General features: G+C 36.3%; 1 protein-coding gene across 17 annotated transcripts in view; it reads left to right on the top strand.

Annotated features, from left to right (window-relative positions):
* dlg1a (discs large MAGUK scaffold protein 1a) overlaps nt 1–19594 on the top strand; it is a 525807-nt gene that overhangs the window by 195528 nt on the left and 310685 nt on the right. For 2 of the 17 annotated variants that reach the window (XM_051923943.1, XM_051923942.1), the window contains exon 1: nt 1393–1603. The exons of the other annotated variants lie outside the window; for them this stretch is intronic. In XM_051923943.1, the coding sequence (XP_051779903.1) occupies nt 1568–1603 (36 nt within the window). In that variant the 5' untranslated portion in view covers nt 1393–1567. Of the gene's footprint in view, nt 1–1392; nt 1604–19594 lie in introns of those variants that run through there. 17 annotated transcript variants of the gene reach the window in all.

Raw genomic sequence — 19594 nt, 5'->3', positions numbered from 1 at the left:
ATACAAACAGGCAAGCTGATAAACACCACTTTTACACTAATGCTTGAAACCAGAACAAGCCTGATGCTTGTGGATTTCGTTTACTTAATGGTACTTTTTACAGCTGCTGTTTTGAGGTAGTCTTTTCTTCTCTCTGTCCAATTTTACACTGTTAATAACTAAAGACAGTAAATAAGTCAATAAAAGCTTGACTACATTTTGCAGAACAATAAACTATTGCACAAACAACTCTAAATAGCTAAAAGAGAATATAACAGTGTGGAGAACTTTAAATATAAGGATTTCACATGCATGACAACTTAGGCTAAAACCAATCTAAAAATATTTGACTGTAGTATTATCATAGCATTGTTAAAAATTTGTGAAACTGACCATGTGAATAACAGGAATTAGCCTAGCTAATTTAAATGTCATGGTAGGTTTTGAGGAACATCTCAAAGTAATGTACAAAACACCCATTATTTATTTAATTTGTTTCTTTGTTGAGCCTGACATGAGAGCGACAAAGTTTTTTTTTTATTATATAAACAGAACAGTTTTCAGTTTTATTAAGAGATCCAGATGCTCTTTGACAAGTCTCCTTTTGTATGCAGTTCTTGAATGGAGTAATATAGCTTATATTTTCAACATATTAGAGCAGTTTCACATATGGAAAATGAGAGATGCCCTGTCACCGAGATCGGAACACTAAAGTATTTTTTCAGCTTTTTAAAGAAAATCTTTTTTTTTTGTGTGCATGTTTGTGCAATAAAAATACAGACCTGAACAAGATGTCAAAGTATCTTTCATGTTCTACATACAGTATAACTTAAAACCTCTAATGGACCTGCATACTTTGCAAGGTATGTGTTTGTGTTCTACATTTCTATGCAAACTGTAAAAACTACTGAACATTTTTTGTTGAAGGCCATTATACCAGCAGCATTGCTCTGTATCAGCAAATTGATTCATCATACATTATTTCTGGTACTGTTTTTGAATATCTGGCTTCGTTTCAAACATACTTGTAATGTTGCTGAAACCAGAATTTCTCACCTTCAGTGAAATTTTTGCAAAATGAAAAGTTTTCTTAAATTAAATTGCTAACACCACACATAGATAATCAGGAATTTCCATTTAGCAGACATTTTCTGTTATATTAAGATTCATTCATCAGCCCCTCTGTGTTTTAAGATTTGTTTGTGAAACCCATGACCCATTTGGTGCTTGGTAATCATTGTGTTTAAGGTTTAGTGATATTCCTATGTATTTAGTCATGAAGTTAGCCTTGTAAATATTTATGTACTTATTTAAAAAGCTTCTGTAAAAAGCCAAATTTTTCCCGGGGGGCAAGTAAAGTTCTATTTCTCTCTGTCTCTCTATCCGTCTATATCTGGGTCTCTCTAAAAAAAAACGTTTCATGTGACGCTTAAGCATGCATTTCTGTTTGTATTATTTCATCACTTCCTTGTGCAGCAGTTTCTTGTTCAAACAGGAACAGTAACTTGCCCCTTTATAGGTCGAGTCCCTGGAATGCATCTTTGATGGCCCTGAAGCTTTAGAAAGTGATGAGCTACTCTTCTCAACAATGACTTGGTCACAAAATACTTCCACTGCTTTTCAGGTAATATTTTGTGCTGCTGGTTACTGTGACTTTTGAGGTGTTCAACATGTACTTTCCGCATTTGTTGAAAGGTAATTGGGTATAGTTTCTCTTTGGCAGCTTTAAACGCAAAATGTTTATTGCTCAAAAATCCATGACAATCTTAAGGTAAATAGTTAACGGTTTACTGCACAAGTAATTACATTAGTCTTTGGTTTTGCCTGCTTCGAAAGCTTGAAGAGCAGAAATTACTGAGTCACCTTTCCACACTTTGATGATAGAGACTTAATCAACAAGCAGTAGGATTTTTTTTTGTTTAAAGACATTGGAGTCACAGTTTGTAACATGACATCATCTAACTAGCTTAATCTAAATCATATCCAAATAAGAAATAAAAACTGCATATTTTGTGAAGTTAGTTTTTATATCCCTAGAGGGCAGAATTGAGGTATTTTATTGCTAAACGCTTCATGGATCTTTTAAAAGCTTTATGTATTATTATACAAAACAGTATATTTTTACCCTGTTTTTGAATTTGCGTCATATATTTACTCAATCTGTCTCTATCTCCACAAAGTGTGCTGTTTGGTAATGTTTGAGAAGGTCATCTTCAGCAACCATCAATTTAAAAGTATTCTCCCATTTTCCTTTTTCTTCATGTATTTGAATGTATAGTTTCAGAAAGGTTCAATTAATATTTCTTTTTTGTTTCTGTTTTTCATTTTATTGTAGTCTCTTGTTTAGTAGTTAATAATTGAAGAAATTGGATCTACGGGTTTACATCAGCATGAGCAAGGCTGAACAAATACATATTATTGGTCTCCTTATTCTCCTTTTCTGCATGATATTGACAAGTAAACTCAAAGCCAAAAAGAGTATTAAGGCCTGAATAACTGGATTATTTATAATGCATGAATGACACATTCTTTATGCAATTATTCACATTTTATGATTCACATTTCAGAGCTTTTCTATATGTTGCTGTTAAAGTGTACATTATGAGGTGCTTAGTTAATTATTAATACTGACCTCAAGGAGGTGCTACAGCACTGATGGATTGGAACAGGCATTTTAAGATACAGTATACTTATTTGTAGTCAACATTAGATTAGAAAAGTAATTAATGTCTTAATTAAGCATATTTAAAAAGTTTATTTAAAAGTATTTAAAAGTTAATTTTGATTTATTTTACTCTTCTTGTGTGTTTGTTATTAAATGCTTTAACACTCTAATCATATTCCTCCTGAAAATATTAGATTTAGGTTGCTAAATCAGTAGAATTAAATTTTTAGAAATGAAACATTTGTGCAAATACCTCAAGCAGTTTTTTTTGGTCAGTTATTTTATATTTTCTGTAATTGCTCTTCTTGCTAAATGCCATTTAAAACTGTAGTACATGATCATTAGAAAAGTGTTTTCTGAATTATTAGGATAGATTACAAGTTTGAACACCAGACATATCTCAGTACTGGACAAAAGCTCTGGAAAAGATAGAGAGTACCATTAACACTAGCAGGCAATATGTTTACCCTCCATCTATCCTTGGTTTCCTGGAAGCCTGAATCATAACTGCAGAAAAGAATGAGATACAGCCTTAAATGGAACTTGCAGCGCTCCTACTAGGACTGCAGATGAAGGATGATAAGAAAAAAAGGTTTGATACCCATTTAAAAAAAACAAAAATTAAATTTAAATCTAAAGAGAGTAGCTAAGAGGCTGCAAGTCTCATTGGCAGCAGTGGTTTCCTGGTTGTAAGTGCAATGACTAAATTGTTTTCTGAGAGGAGATACCCAGCTTTCTTATGGACACATGTAGCTTCTTCTAGCCTTCTGACTAGTGTTGGACCAGTACTAAAATTTTGACTTTGGCATCAATACCAGTTTTGGGTCCACAGTACCAAAACAGTACTGAAGCAAATAACGAATAACTCTCCATTACCCCATTCACCCCAATACCAGTCGTACTATCGTAATTTTTTGCCAGGTGGTTCAATGCACAAACACATGTTGCACTTGTTATGCCACTAAATCGCACACCTGGCTACCAGCTGCGGTTTCTCTTCGAATTCAACATTGCGCTGAAGTTTGCTGTCCCCTTCAGCATCCAGAGCTCATCAAAGGGGTGGATATGGTGGTTTGTCCACCACAGAGTCTATAAAGTGCATCAAAGAGGAGGGTGTGAAATAAGGGGGATAGTCCCACACTATCTGCAGAGCACCTTACTGCTTTGCTGCAAGCAGAGTTTCCCTTTGAATCATCTAGTGCAGGGTTTCTTAAACTTTTTAATCTAAGTCCCCAGATAAGAATATCAGAACCATACTGGGGCCCAAGAAAAGGATTATTATAATGGCAGTAGAGTCATAAAGAATGGTCGTATAATAAAAAAGTAAACATTTTTGTTTCCTTCAAAACCTATTTCTCAAATGAATATTACTAAAAGAGAAAAGTGGGAAACAAGCTTATTTTTAAAACAATACTCCATTCATCCAAACCTGCTGGTCACAGGATAGCTGGTGCCTATCCTAGCAAGCACAGGGCACAAAGCAGGAATAGCCCCTGAACAAGGTGCCAGCCCATTGCAGGGTGAATACACATATACACACTAAGTGTCTGCTTAGTACTTCCAGTCTAACTAACCAGCATATCTTTGAACTACTGGAGGACACCAGAGCACCTGGGGGGAAATATGCACACACACACAGGGAGAACATGCAAACTCCATACAGGGAGCACCTGGTGCTTGAAACTGAAATAATTACATTCCAAACAGGGATAGATTCCTAAGGTATATATCACTGCCAATGGAAATGTTTAGTGTAAGATTTTATAAAGCTTAAAGAAATTCTTGGAGGGCAGCAGAAGAATGTGAGGATTTTTTTAATAAATTCACTTGACACACAGTATGATACTAGATAAGGCACAAAGTAGTTAAAAAATGAATTAATCGATGCAGCTTATTTACCTTGTCTCAAATAACATTTTTTAAAATAGTTTTTAAAATGAGCTCCACCATTAACAATACTTTTTACTAAATGAGTTTGCAAATAACTTCATATACCCTGGTTCCATTTAACAACTCAATTAACTGAGTAAAAATCAAACAAACAAAAAGCAATATTACTATAAAAAAAAAAAAAAAAAAAAGTAAACACTATTTATATTTTATATGGATGACCTGCAATTGCTCCATCCTGGGTATGACGTTAATCTGCACTCAGCCCTGTAGGTAGGCCCTCCAACCTGCAGGGAAAAACCTGGGGGTTGGTGGCAGAATTGGCACTCTAGCCACCATATAAAACTTCACACTGGTTCCATTCCATCTGAACTAGTGTGGTGCTGAGGTGTCACCCGTTGCATGGCTGCACTCGGGTCCTAACCTGGGGTCTTGAGTTGGTTTGTCATGTGGTGGGTGCGGCAATGCACTGTATCAGCGTGTGCTCCTAATCTCCTCACCTCCCCCTCCTCAAAGAATATATCTTACTGAAGATTTGAGACCAGTTTGAAATGTTTAACTCTACCAACTGACATTTTACTGAATGTCTACAGCTTATCTGAAGCTTTCCATATTTTCATATTCTCTGTGGTCTAACAAACACATCCTTCACAAAACCAGTTGATGGGCATTTATCAGACCACTTTCATACAGTGCGAAAGAAGAAATTCTTTCTCACTGAGGTACATTAAACTTAATGCAAAGTGTTTTTTGCACCTGTGCTACAGATCTGTATTCTATGTATAGCTTAAAAATGAACATGCAGTGAGGAATAGAGGAGTTGTTCAGTGTTTTTACACAACACTGTCAAAGCACTACATATATTCTCCCACCCAGAATTCACACATTCTTCATAACACTCTGAAAATTGTCACATCCTTCTCCCACATCTGTTATTTTCGTTTTGACATTTCTTTGTAGCGCCATAGTCTCTTCATCTCTTTCAGTTACTCCTGTCTATTCCTTTCTAATACACATCTTTGTCGTCAGTCTTTTTAATATGTTGGGAGATGGGAGTTGAGGAAACTTCATTGTATTTTTGTGTTACAGATGCAAAAGCTGCTTGTGGTGCATTAGTGACTTTGTTTCACATACTACCACAATAAAAGGTGTAAATAGGTGCAGGTATATCACTCAGCACAGAATTCACACTTCGGTGAACGTTTGTAATTTTATAGTGAAATTGTGGTGACAAATCACAAACATTCAGTTATCACAAACATTCGATTTAGTGGTTATTATTTAAAGCTCTGCACATTTTATTACATTGTTATTAGAAAGCACAAAGGAAAAAAAAATCCAAGTAAAAATAAAATAATACAGGACTGTAATGACAACATTAGTGCTAGGAAGATGGATAATTAAGCTCTGGTGGCCTGAAATATAAACTGCAACGAGAAAAAAAGTCAGTATTTGCCATGCTGAATACTGAAATGTTACATATTTCTGGATAATTTAATATATAGTTACAATTGCTCTGGTTAATTGAAAAATGGTATTAAAAATGGTAATTGTGGCATTTTGAAAGTTTGCATATATGGACCTCCTTCCAAGAAAATCTAAGGAAATAGCAAATACATCTTTACCCTAGTTCCCACAGCTTTCCTACTAAGTTGAAACTTTGTTATATGTCTTAGCAGCACATATGCTTGTGGTTGGCACTTTAGATCTAATAACCATATGGAGAGTATGTGCTGCCTTAACACTAGAATTACCAGAGCCTACGAAAAAACTCGTAAATCCGTCCCACCTTAAATCGCGTCTTAAATCCGTTTGCACCTCTCCGCCAGAGTCCTTTGTCATCTAAATGTGCTGATAAACCAAAGCTACTAGCAGCCAGCTATTCCATCCCCCCACCGACTTAGAATGAACTTCTCTCCTAGCTCAAGCCTTGTCTTGATTTGATTACCTGGGATTGAAGTGGAGTTTTACAGTGGAAATAATTCTAGCGTTATTTGGAATACACGCATTTCATGTGTGTTCTATTTCTATAGTAGGCTGTGCAAACACATTTTTAAAACAGAAACGTTTTTCATATTCTAATAGTAAATGACAAAATGTAGGCATAAACTATATAACGTATGAAGCCTGAAGTCCATATATCAAAGAAACACTTTCACAAAAGGTACAAATAAGAGAACACGTGCGCTTTCATTCAAAAAAAAAAAAAAGCCACGTTAGCATGCCACATTGACACACTTATTACAACCGCCGCGGTGGCGTAGTGGTATCAGCTCCTGACTGGGGATCAGAGGGTGGCGAGTTCGATCCCGCACGGCTCCACTTCGAGAAATTAACTGCTCTTACTCTTACAATTTTAGAATAACAAAATAAATTTGATTTCAGTCTGTAACAGCCGGTGTAACTTATGATACTGGTAAAGGTTAGCTTTTTTTTTTTTTTTTTTTTTAATTCACTTTTCATTCTCGCAGTCGCATTCAGAATCAATCCATACAACCCCATCTGACACAGCTGGTTTCACATAAATAAAAGTGCACTTTTATTCAAGACTATAACCGAAGAATAAAGAAAGCAAGTTACAGTTGGTGGTTGATACGACAGCTTGCGTGGTGCAATGTTAAGAACTGCTGATTTCCGATCCGTGCTATATAAAATCATCACATTCAAATATTAACAGTTCCCACACACCCAAGGTCCGTCATTCCTACATTTACGACATGTGTACTTGTTGCAGTGTACACACCTCTCTGTGCTATGGTTCCTATTACAGTGAATGAGCACCTGACACTGTACTTTCTTCCCTGGGGGAAGCTGAGGTCTTAGAACGGAAGTTTTTTGACGCTGTATCATCTTTTCTTTTTCCATCGCCTTTTCCTGTAAGAAGCGACGACGAAGTTCCTCTGCGAGGTGAGCCATGAACACTCTTCTTTTCTCAGCGGACCCCGTGCATGCCTTATACAGTACGTGTGCGTTCATCGCTGCTAGGTCAAGGATGTTGTAGAACACAGCAACCGGCCACCTGCGTGTTCCTGTTCGCACTGAACAAGCACGCGCCTTCTGGTCCATGATGTCAACGCCACGCTGGGGAAAAAAGAAAGACAAATATATGTGACATTTTGAAGAAATCATTTTATCACCAGAATAGCACCAGAATACTTCGTCACACTAATATGTTTTTCATTAGCATACCTTCATGTGGTTGTAGTCTGTGACCGTGTTTGTTTTTTTTTTTTTTTATCTTGCCCAATCTCCACATCATGGTGCATTGTGCTGAGAATGCAGACAGACTTCATCTTTTTGGGCACATACACTGTCAGCATGGCACTGGGAGATCTAAACACCAGCGTGGAGAATTGTTCGTGTACTGAACTGACTTTAGCTGCAGGTGGAAGTTCCTGTCGCACTTTATTCATGGTGCCAAGCAGAGCTGTATTGCGGTGCAGCAGTCTATTAGCCAGCGAAAGTGACGTGAAGAAGTTGTCTGTTGTTACGGTTCTGCCTTTGTCCAGAAATGGCTCCATAAGCTTTATGACCACAGACTCGGAAAGTCTTTCTCCCGTGGGACGACTGGGATCTTTTCCTAAATAAGGAGTGGCATTGCACATGTACTTTGTCTCCAAATCTGCCGCAATCCAAAAAGGCAGAACCGTAACAACAGACAACTTCTTCACGTCACTTTCGCTGGCTAATAGACAGCTGCACCGCAATGCAGCTCTGCTTGGCACCATGAATAAAGTGCGACGGGAACTTCCACCTGCAGCTAAAGTCAGTTCAGTACACGAACAATTCTCCACGCTGGTGTTTAGATCTCCCAGTGCCATGCTGACAGTGTATGTGCCCAAAAAGATGAAGTCTGTCTGCATTCTCAGCACAATGCACCATGATGTGGAGATTGGGCAAGATAAAAAAAAAAAAAACCAAACACGGTCACAGACTACAACCACATGAAGGTATGCTAATGAAAAACATATTAGTGTGACGAAGTATTCTGGTGCTATTCTGGTGATAAAATGATTTCTTCAAAATGTCACATATATTTGTCTTTCTTTTTTCCCCAGCGTGGCGTTGACATCATGGACCAGAAGGCGCGTGCTTGTTCAGTGCGAACAGGAACACGCAGGTGGCCGGTTGCTGTGTTCTACAACATCCTTGACCTAGCAGCGATGAACGCACACGTACTGTATAAGGCATGCACGGGGTCCGCTGAGAAAAGAAGAGTGTTCATGGCTCACCTTGCAGAGGAACTTCGTCGTCGCTTCTTACAGGAAAAGGCGATGGAAAAAGAAAAGATGATACAGCGTCAACAAACTTCCGTTCTAAGACCTCAGCTTCCCCCAGGGAAGAAAGTACAGTGTCAGGTGCTCATTCACTGTAATAGGAACCATAGCACAGAGAGGTGTGTACACTGCAACAAGTACACATGTCGTAAATGTAGGAATGGCGGACCTTGGGTGTGTGGGAACTGTTAATATTTGAATGTGATGATTTTATATAGCACGGATCAGAAATCAGCAGTTCTTAACATTGCACCACGCAAGCTGTCGTATCAACCACCAACTGTAACTTGCTTTCTTTATTCTTCGGTTATAGTCTTGAATAAAAGTGCACTTTTATTTATGTGAAACCAGCTGTGTCAGATGGGGTTGTATGGATTGATTCTGAATGCGACTGCGAGAATGAAAAGTGAATTAAAAAAAAAAAAAAAAAAAGCTAACCTTTACCAGTGTCATAAGTTACACCGGCTGTTACAGACTGAAATCAAATTTATTTTGTTATTCTAAAATTGTAAGAGTAAGAGCAGTTAATTTCTCGAAGTGGAGCCGTGCGGGATCGAACTCGCCACCCTCTGATCCCCAGTCAGGAGCTGATACCACTACGCCACCGCGGCGGTTGTAATAAGTGTGTCAATGTGGCATGCTAACGCGGCTTTTTTTTTTTTTTTTGAATGAAAGCGCACGTGTTTTCTTATTTGTACCTTTTGTGAAAGTGTTTCTTTGATATATGGACTTCAGGCTTCATACGTTATATAGTTTATGCCTACATTTTGTCATTTACTATTAGAATATGAAAAACGTTTCTGTTTTAAAAATGTGTTTGCACAGCCTACTATAGAAATAGAACACACATGAAATGCGTGTATTCCAAATAACGCTACAATTATTTCCACTGTAAAACTCCACTTCAATCCCAGGTAATCAAATCAAATCAAGGCAAGGCTTGAGCTAGGAGAGAAGTTCATTCTAAGTCGGTGGGGGGATGGAATAGCTGGCTGCTAGTAGCTTTGGTTTATCAGCACATTTAGATGACAAAGGACTCTGGCGGAGAGGTGCAAACGGATTTAAGACGCGATTTAAGGTGGGACGGATTTACAAGTTTTTTCGTAGGCTCTGGTAATTCTAGTGTTAAAAGACAAGTTCAGTACTTTCCAAGTAGAAGTTATTTCTTGACAATCAATATATAAATTGTTTTGCCACATAAAATTATGTTCTAAAGTGAAGTGTTTTTTTTTTTTTTGTAAGCTAGGGGGCTCTGTCCCCCCTGCTCGCTTCGCTCGCCAACCCCCCAGGCAGGTGCTACACGCTAGCCACTTCACGGATCTGCTGCTTGCATATGGGGAAGTGGATGTACAATTTAAACAGGTTGTTATTTTCATGGGAAGTGTTACATATGCATAATAGAACTAACTATTTTACATTACAGCAAGTAATTAACCATAGTAAAAATATAGTAAAACGTAATAAATTGAAAGAAAATTATGTTTCATGTTGCATTAGAGGTATTTGTTGTATTATATGTCTTTGTTGTGTTTGGCTTTGAAATTAACATGCAAATACTTTTTAAACTTACACTTTTACTGCAAAACTTCAGTAAAAAAATTTTTTTTAATTAACTTTTCATCAATATCACATTGAATTTTGATTTTGTTAGTTTGGACTTGCATCGTGACAACGTAACGTATCACTACATTACCTTTCTTGTCGCCTGTTACGATACATCCTTCTTTCAACAGTAATTCGGCCGGTGGAAGACTGGCCAGTGTTAACAGCTGTAGATATTCTACGGGATATTGTAAGTTGATGTTTTCATCTTCCGCAACATTACCACCAACTGTTTCGGCGTAGTCTATTGAAACGCATTTAACCAATCTGTCATCTATCCGATCAACAATATTCACGTTAATTTGTTTGACGTCATCGTTTTTTGGTGCTAGGATTGCCCATGTACTCATTTCTTCTGTTGATAACCCTTCGGAATGAAATTCTTCAGTAAGAATTGGATATAATAAGTCATCTTTTATTGGGAAGTTAAAGTGAGGAAAACGTAAAAAGTTATAAGAGCTGAGAGTGCAGGAACTGTGTCTGACAAAAGCATTCAGAAAAAGGAGGTGACAAGACCATGGGCGTGGTTGAAAAATGGTTGAGAGGAGGGTGGGACTAGAAAAAACCTCTTGACAAAAGTCTCATCTCAAGATTTTCTTTTATAATAAATATAAAAATTACTTGGTCTGCTCTTACTTCTTAAAGTAAGGCTTATTGTAACCCTGGTAACTGGATCAAGGGTTAAACAAAACAAAAATAAATAAATAAATAAATTATTTAACAGTCCAAGTCAGTTTCCTTAATTTATGTATTACTGGCACACAAAAATATACTTCAGCCTCTTTTTACCCTTCAAGTTTAACAAGCTTTAATTGAGTTTCTTATAAAGCACAATTTAAACAAAGGGCAAATCATGCCAAGTGTCCTTGACTTCTGCTGCACACTTGTTCAACTCACCTGAACAGCCTGATAGCCATATTCTACAGCTGCATTTTACAGTCAGGAGCAATTGCATTAGGAAGGCAACATCCTAGACATACAGCCTTAACAAAATGTAAACAATGGAAAAAAGTACTAAGTAACAAATTTGCCATTATTATAAATTAGTGATTTAAAAACATTGTTGACTGTTCTTGTAATGAATAATAACATGTGATTACCAAATAAATTTATGTGCAGGAAATTTGCGCATTGAAAATTAGTAGCGATTGCTATGTTTGTGCTGAATTTCAAGCCTTGATACATATTAGAAAGGTACAAAATATAAACATAATAACATTAAGCACTTTAAAACCATTAGTAACTATACTGAAGTCACATTGTTTAGGACTCTGATACATAAAATATTTATGAAGAAGACAGAATTTGTTTGCATGTAATTTTTATAGAGTATTTTGCTGCAGTTTAGCTCTCATCTACAATTGTGTATTTGTTGGTTTTATCTTTTCTTGAAAGGCACAGTCTATAGACAAAGCACAACTTAAATTCTACATTAAAAAAAAAGGTAGTCCCTGATCCTTGCCGTGGTAGCAGTTCCGTTCAGCAGTCAGCATGGTTTCAAAGGATAGAGGCCATGTTTTACTAACATGCTGGAATTTATGAGGAAGCAACCAAAGGATATGATCAAAGTGGAGCATATGATGTTATTTATTTTGACTTTCAGAAAGCATTTGATAAGGTGCCACGTGAGAGGTTGGGCATCAAACTAAAAGAAGTGGGATTAGATGTAGGTGGGTGCAGAATTGGCTCAGACACAAGAAGCGAAGGGTTATGGTGAGAGGATCCTTGCCAGAATTGGCTGCTGTTAAGAATGGTGTTCCACATGGGTCAGTGCTAGTGCGTCTGCTATTTTTAATATATATAAATGATTTTGATAGGAATATAAGTAACAAGCTGGTTAAGTTTGCAGGTGATACCAAGATAGATGGATTGGTAGATAACTTAGAATCCATTATATCATTACAGAAGGACTTGGATAGCATACACGCTTGGGCAGATTTGTGGCAGATGAAATTTAATATCAGTAAATGGTAATGTTCAGAAGCCATTAAGAAGGCAAACAGAATATTAGGATATATAGCACAATGTGTAGAGTACAAGTCCAAGGAGGTTATGCTGAAGCTTTATAATGTACCAGTGAGGCCTCATCTAGAGTACTTTGTGAAGGTTTGGTCTCCAGGCTACAAAAAGGGCATAGCAGCACTAGAGAAGAGTGACTACACTCAGTCCAGGGCTACAGGGAATGAATTATGAAGAGAGAAGAAAAAAGCTGAGCCTCTTCAGTTTAAGTAAAAGAAGATTAAGAGGTGACATGATTGAAGTGTTTAAAAGTATGAAAGGAATTAGTCCAGTGGATTGAGACTGTTACTTTAAAATGAGTTCATCAAGAACATAGTGATTACAGTTGGAAACTGGTTAATTGTAAATTTTGCACAGACAAAGGAACTTTTCCTTTACACAGAGAACCATAGACACTTGGAATAAGCTACCAAGTAGCATGGTAGACAGTAAGACTTTTGGGACTTTCAAAACTAGACTTGATGTTTTTTTAGAAGAATTAAGTGGATATGACTGGTAAGCTTTGTTATGTTGAATAGCCTGTTCTTGTCTAGATTGTTCTAATGTTCTACCATTTAAAGATTTTGTTGCTCTGCCTGGTGTTCTTTATTTCAAACTAGTGCAGTCACATTCTTAAAGTTTTCTAAAAAGAGGGGTGATTCCATCCAGTCTGCTGTAGGTAGCATTCCTTGCTTTTTTTAAATGGCTGTATCACTAAGATTTTTTTTTTCTTCTCACAAAGGGATGAGAATTTTTTTTAATTAAATAGACATTTTTTAAATTTAAAACTTTGCAGGTTAAAATAACAAGTGAAAACAAAACATCCTAGTTGTTTGACTCTTCCATTTTTATAATTACGCTGTTTTCTGTATTCATGTATTAAGTTGACTGTGTGATTGAGCAGGTCGGCTCTGGGTAGCCTCTTGAACCTGACACTGTGTCAGTACCATAACCGAGATGAGTGTGACAGGTGAGGACAAAACACACCAAGGAAGGGGATGGTGAAAAGTGCAAGTGCTTTTATTAAAAAAACTCAACAGAAACTATTGTTCAAAATAATCCATAAAAATGTGCAAGTGTGGAGGAGAGGTTAAAAAATGATCAAATAAATCCATAAAAACAAGGTTATAATTCAGGCAGGAGTTCTCTTTTAAATTCTCAATCCCCAGTGCTTCCCTTTAAAATCTGACGCCTCTCCAGCTTATCCTACTTGGACCTCGCAGCATGGAGCGACGTCCACCAACAGGCATAGACATCCTTCAAATATGGCCTATGTCACCGCTGCCCGTTTCACAGGGAGCCACTGGACCCTGCTGCCACGCCCACTGCTGCCTTTGCAAGCTCCACCTGACAGAAGCGCACCATCCTCCCACCGCTCCACCCAGCAAGAGTATACTCCAAGGTTTAACAATCACTCCTGCTCCCTGGTTGCTCAACAGATGTGATCCTTGTACCCCGTCCTGAGTGCTGGCCACACATGACCTCCTAGGGCACCATTGCTGTCTCCCTGCTTCTCTCTAAGCACTGGCTTATTCCCTCTCTTTCCTTTCTCTCTGTCCTTTAACCTCCTATCTTTTTTGTTTATTTTTGTTTTTTTCTGGTCTTGATCCTTTGTCTTGCGCCAGCTTGTTTATAAGGATCCGTGGGTGCAGGGTCTCAATCACGCACCTTTGAAGCAATTGAGAAAGACATAAAACTAGAAAATGGTGAGAAACAAAAATAAAATCTAAAAAGTGATGAAAAACTAAATGACTAAAAACATGTAATGAAAAACATTAGAAGTGATCTTAAAACTAGAAAAACACAAGAAATGAAGGTTAAATAACCTTACATTAAAATAAGTGTAAGAGCATTAACCTTTTCATGGGGTGAACTGACTTTTTCATAACACTGTATAAACTTGCAGGCCATACTGAAGCTGATTTCACTTTTACGCCATACTGAAGCAACAGTGACTAACACTTCACTCCCATAATCGCAGATACAGGATTAAAAACTGGTATGGGTTTCCTTGCAAAAGGAGGTTGTTCTCTTTACTAAAGTACTTAGTTTTTTTTTTTTTTTTTCCAATTTTGACATCTGTTATTTACAAATATTCAGTAAAGACACAGAAAAGAACAGTTTGATCTGTTCTTTGTTTTCTTTATAATAATGTAGATGAGGATTTGTTCGATTTTTAGTAATCATCGATGAAGGATCCTGGAAAATTCCCACTAATAGGCACTGGTTCTCTCAGACTACAGAACTGATTGGGGAGATGCAGATCAAATGGTGGGGCTGGGTTGTATTCTGTATTAGCCATGAAATCCATAAGTATACGAAAAGTAATTACAATTAACAGCACAGTATACAATGTATGAAACCATTACATCATTGTGTACTGCAGTAGTGAATGATCATACATTACACAAAAATTTATAAAGTTGACACTTTTTACAATTAGTTATGTAAAATGTTGAACTTAAATGTCACTGCCTATGAATTGCATTGTTCTTCTTATAAGGGATATTGTTTATAAAGTCCTTGTGATAGACGCTATATTACATGCGAATGTATTCCGGTTCTTATCTACAACTCAGTCAATTTTTATGCACAGTGACTGCCTTCTTAAAATGTTCACTGTGAGGGTGCATTATAAAATATAGATAAGTTGATTGTTGGGTGATTGTCTGTTCTTATACAGTAGAACTTAAACTGATGCCCTGTGAGGAACAGGGTGCCGTCAGAAATGATTTGCTCCTTAAATAATTTAGACAATTCCACTCCATTTCAAACTTAAGAAAATTTTTGTGTTCTCAATTCTTTCTGCAACAATTCATACTGTTCTATTTCTTGAAACCTGAGGGTAGGTGAAGATAGATGAGATTTGGCTAGATAAAGAAAACACCACTGCAAAGCATAATTTTTATGAAATATTTCACAGCACTAAGGGAAATTGTTTTCTGAACTGTTGTGTTTTTTTGTTAACGTGGTAGGCACAGAGGATGGTTTAAAATCAGTACTATATAATGGTTGTGTTTAATTGTGTGTACTGGTTATACGTTTTAAAGATGCTGCTTATGTTTTACAATATATAAACAGTATATCAGTTATTTCCTTCCTTAATTAAATATTAGTTGTGCTTCCTTTAATGAATCCCTTGAACTCTACCATGTCTATGACAGAATCACTACATGTATTCATATATATTTATTTCTCTTTTTACCTGCCATTATGGAAATTGTATTCAGCAGTATACTAGCTGAAATCAATTTGCCTGTAATCGCATCAGTTGGATCTGTGCTGACATCTTATGTGTTGGTGGGGGTCAGCACATCTTTAAAGGAAAAGATTCAAATGAAAATTCAAAGCTGGTAGCAGGTATTTCATATACTACTTTTAGATAGCAGAGCTAAGGCTATGCTGGTATGCTTCTATTGCTGTGTGCCTTTTTTCACTTTTGCTTTGAAATGGTAAAATCAAAAGCTTTTTGTTTGATTCAGTGCAGCTAAAACTGCTTATTCACTTTTTTTTTTTTTTTAAGCAAGGGAGACAGCAGACAGGAATTTCGTTAAGCTCTGCACGTCTGTTGCAAAGAGAGAAATCCAGCCTTTGGTGCTGTGCTCTGCAGGCCTTCTAGCTTAATGGGTGATTGTTCTGTTATCTGCTGTTGTATAGAAGGAACTTGGGGGAACCTGGGTGACTATTAGGATGCTGACATCTCTCTGGTTTGCTAAAAAGATGGGTCATCGTGTAATAAGAAGCATGCGGAAAACCAAGAGGCTGCACCTGCACTTTTTGGTAGGTTTTTAAAACGCTAGTCCACCTGAAAATAAACCAAGGTTACCTGTAATTTGCTGCATTGAGCAGGATTTATAGACTGCAAGGGTTACTGCAGACTATGCATTTGCAATGTAAATGTGAAGCACTAAATAATCCACTTGCGTATGTGGAAAGGGAGTCATAGGTATCTGGCTCAGTTTCTTTAACTGTGTGTGTATTGTCTTTATCTATTGGTAATTAATATCCCTTATTGCATTTACATTAGCTTCTTCTCAAAATATCATTAAATGGAGTATTGGGTTTCAGTATTCTTTTATATAGTTTAATTTATTTTTTCAATTATGTAATTTCCTCTCTCCTTCATTTATTCTTTCTGTGGCCCTTCCCCTTTAAGTGTTATAAACGTTTGAGTAGTATAATGTGGGCAGCAGTGCCTTACAACTATCCTGTTGACATCAAAGTTGATAGCACAGATTGGCTGTAAAATGAAATAATCATCCTGTATAATAATCGGTTTTGATATTTATATAGAATCATTGCGATAAGCTGACAGTGGTGGTGTTATTTTTTTTTTTTTAACTGCTTTAGATTAGTAGAATTAACTATTGATCTATTTTATCACATTTGAAAAATAAAATATTATTTTAAGCAGGATTTCATACTGCTTTTTGGAGAGCAGCTAGTCAGTGGGAGGTTATATGTTCATTTTTTATATTATTTTTACAAATGATGGTTTATTGTCTGGTCTCTTAGACATACACACAGATACACTTTTTTGACACAGGAATTTTGCTTAACGTTATATAAGCCCATTGATCTAAGGCTGTTTTTAAACTGTCAATCAAGCATTCACATGGCATGGCATATGTGTGAAATATGGACAGTGGCTGTTGGACATGCTCAGCTTGAATATATTTATGTATTGATGTTATAATTTTATAAGTCTTCTCTGAGAATGTTATGCTTATTTTCCTCAAAACCTAGCTAATTGATTATTGATAGGTGCTATTAAAAAAATTGTAAGATAAAGTTCATTCTGACAAGCTTTGAGAGTGGACTTGTCAGTCTAATGTTATTCATGTTTTAATAAGAAGATCTATATAGCTTATCACAGTGCTTCCCAAACTCGGTCCTGAGGACCCACTGTGGCTGCAGGTTTTTGTTCCAACCAGTTTGTTTTTAATTGGACTCCTGGGCTAATTAAGTTAACTGTTATTTCCCAAGTTCTGTGTTTTGGGAACAATACAGAAATTAGAAAACTAAGTTTGGTTAAAAAAAAATTAAAATGTACCAAGCAGTTATATGGGAATATTGTATTTTTTCTCTTTTTTTCATCTTGATTTTCATTCTACTTTTCCAGGTGTTTTAATTGTTTAATTAATCCATTATTTGCTAATTAGTGGGTCTGATACTAAAGTAGTTGCAGCCTTTGATTATTCGGTAGTGTTTGCCTGGGTGTCTGCTCTGCTCATTTTTTATAATCATTAATAAGATACAACATAGGGGGAAAACTGCAGAGAAAGGGCAAAATATAATGAAATCAACAAAAGAGATGTAAACATTTAAATCTATAGCAAAAGCAGAAATATTTCTAAATATCTTATAAATGTAATAATCATGCTGCTCTGTTTTTCAGAATTTAGAAAAAGAAAAATACCAGTTAATGAGATCTTTGTTATCAGGTGTTGTCCCTGATGAATCTGGTTGAAACAAAAACCTGCAGCCACAGTGTGCCCCTAGGACCGAATCGGAGAACCCCTGGCATATCACAATAAAATATTTTTATAGAAAATGTAGCCAATGCAAAATTCAAGCATTATAATAACTGTGTAAATAACATCTTGCTGTAAATTAAAACACGTCCCTACTATAGAAATGTAGTTTCTTTTTGGTACTAATCCACATATAATGCTGAACAGTACCTTCTCCAGCTAAATACCATTTAAAATCGTATATTTAATGTTGTCTCCTAACGTATGTAATTACATGGTTTTGCTTTTATTTTTGTACATTGCTCACTATTTATAAAATATTAAATAAACAGAAATGTGATAACTGACTCTATTAAGTACTTAATTTAAATGAAAATGTTGCATCCTCCAAATCAGTTAACTAAATCCCAGAACGCACTGGAATGCATACTTTTTCAAACTTTCTTCTTTTTGGCATGTCTTTGTCTTGATTTCAACTATAAAAATACACCAACATTCCAGTGTTGGCATGCACAGTGATAAGTGTGTTACAGTGTATCATGTTTGAAGTTTAGCATGAGCTATAAGTAAATGAGTAAAATAGTATTTATATAGCCCTTGGAATTTTAGTTAAGTTTTTCATTAGATCCATTCTTTCTAACAGGCCTTTGAATTTATCATACAGAAAAGCCTGGATCAATTGAAGTCAGTAGTATGTTTTGTGGTGTGCATCTGTTACATGCCACAAATTATCCCCTGCTTTTCCAGTGATTGTCTTCTACAGAAATTATGCAAAGAAATGTTTACTCTTCAGAGCCGTAATTTATCTAACATATATAAGGTTTCCTGAATCATTCTCTTGCCACTTCTTAGATGAGTTGAACATACAGTGCTAAACTCGGCAACACAATCTCGGGAGTAGGAGGTTGACACATTAAAAGTAACATGAATTAAGTAGTCCAATTACTTTTTAAAGTAATGAATAGCCTAACACAATACTTATCTTATTGAGGTAAATATTCCTGCATTATTATTGTTTCAGTAGCAGTGGGTGTAAGGCAAGAACTACACGTATCGGGTCCTTTTGCAGGGCTCAATCAAACACCAAGCAAAAAAGAGTTTGTTGCTTGAAATCTGTAACAGAAACCTATAAGTGTCAATTTGACTACACATATTTATATAACACAAGAAAAATATAACAGGTCATGCTTGTTTTCTTATTCACAGAGGCCAATGATGAAGTTTAATTTTTTTCTGCACAGTTTTATGATAGAGCATCAAGATAAAGGAGAACTCCCAATGATTATTTTTGCATGTAAACACAGATTATTAAGAAACCAGTTTTCTGCCTTAACGGTATTATTCACCTTAAATTGATTTATGTGTGTGCATGTAGATAGATACTTTATTAATCCCAAGGGGAAATTCACATTTCTGTACTGCATGTCTCACATGTTGTTTTAACTTACTTGAAAGTCGGCGGTATTCCTGGGTTACAAAGACGCTTTACCAAACAGTTGAAGTAAAACCCTTTATTTGTCCACTCAGATGCATTCAACCAGAATGGGTGAGAAATACTGTATCTTGTTGTACCCTGCCTGTACCGCAGTACGGACAATTGATCCATTTCAGTAATATAATTACACTCCCCTGAAAATCCACCAAGTGGAGCAGTAAAATGTTTAAATGGCATACTACCTGTATAAAGAGCTCTGTTCAAACCCCAGTTA

The sequence above is a fragment of the Erpetoichthys calabaricus genome, chromosome 2, assembly GCF_900747795.2.
Source record: "Erpetoichthys calabaricus chromosome 2, fErpCal1.3, whole genome shotgun sequence".
In the NCBI taxonomy this organism is placed as follows: domain Eukaryota; kingdom Metazoa; phylum Chordata; class Cladistia; order Polypteriformes; family Polypteridae; genus Erpetoichthys; species Erpetoichthys calabaricus.
Note: the sequence above shows the minus strand (reverse complement) of the source record. Positions and strands in the feature narration are given on the sequence as shown.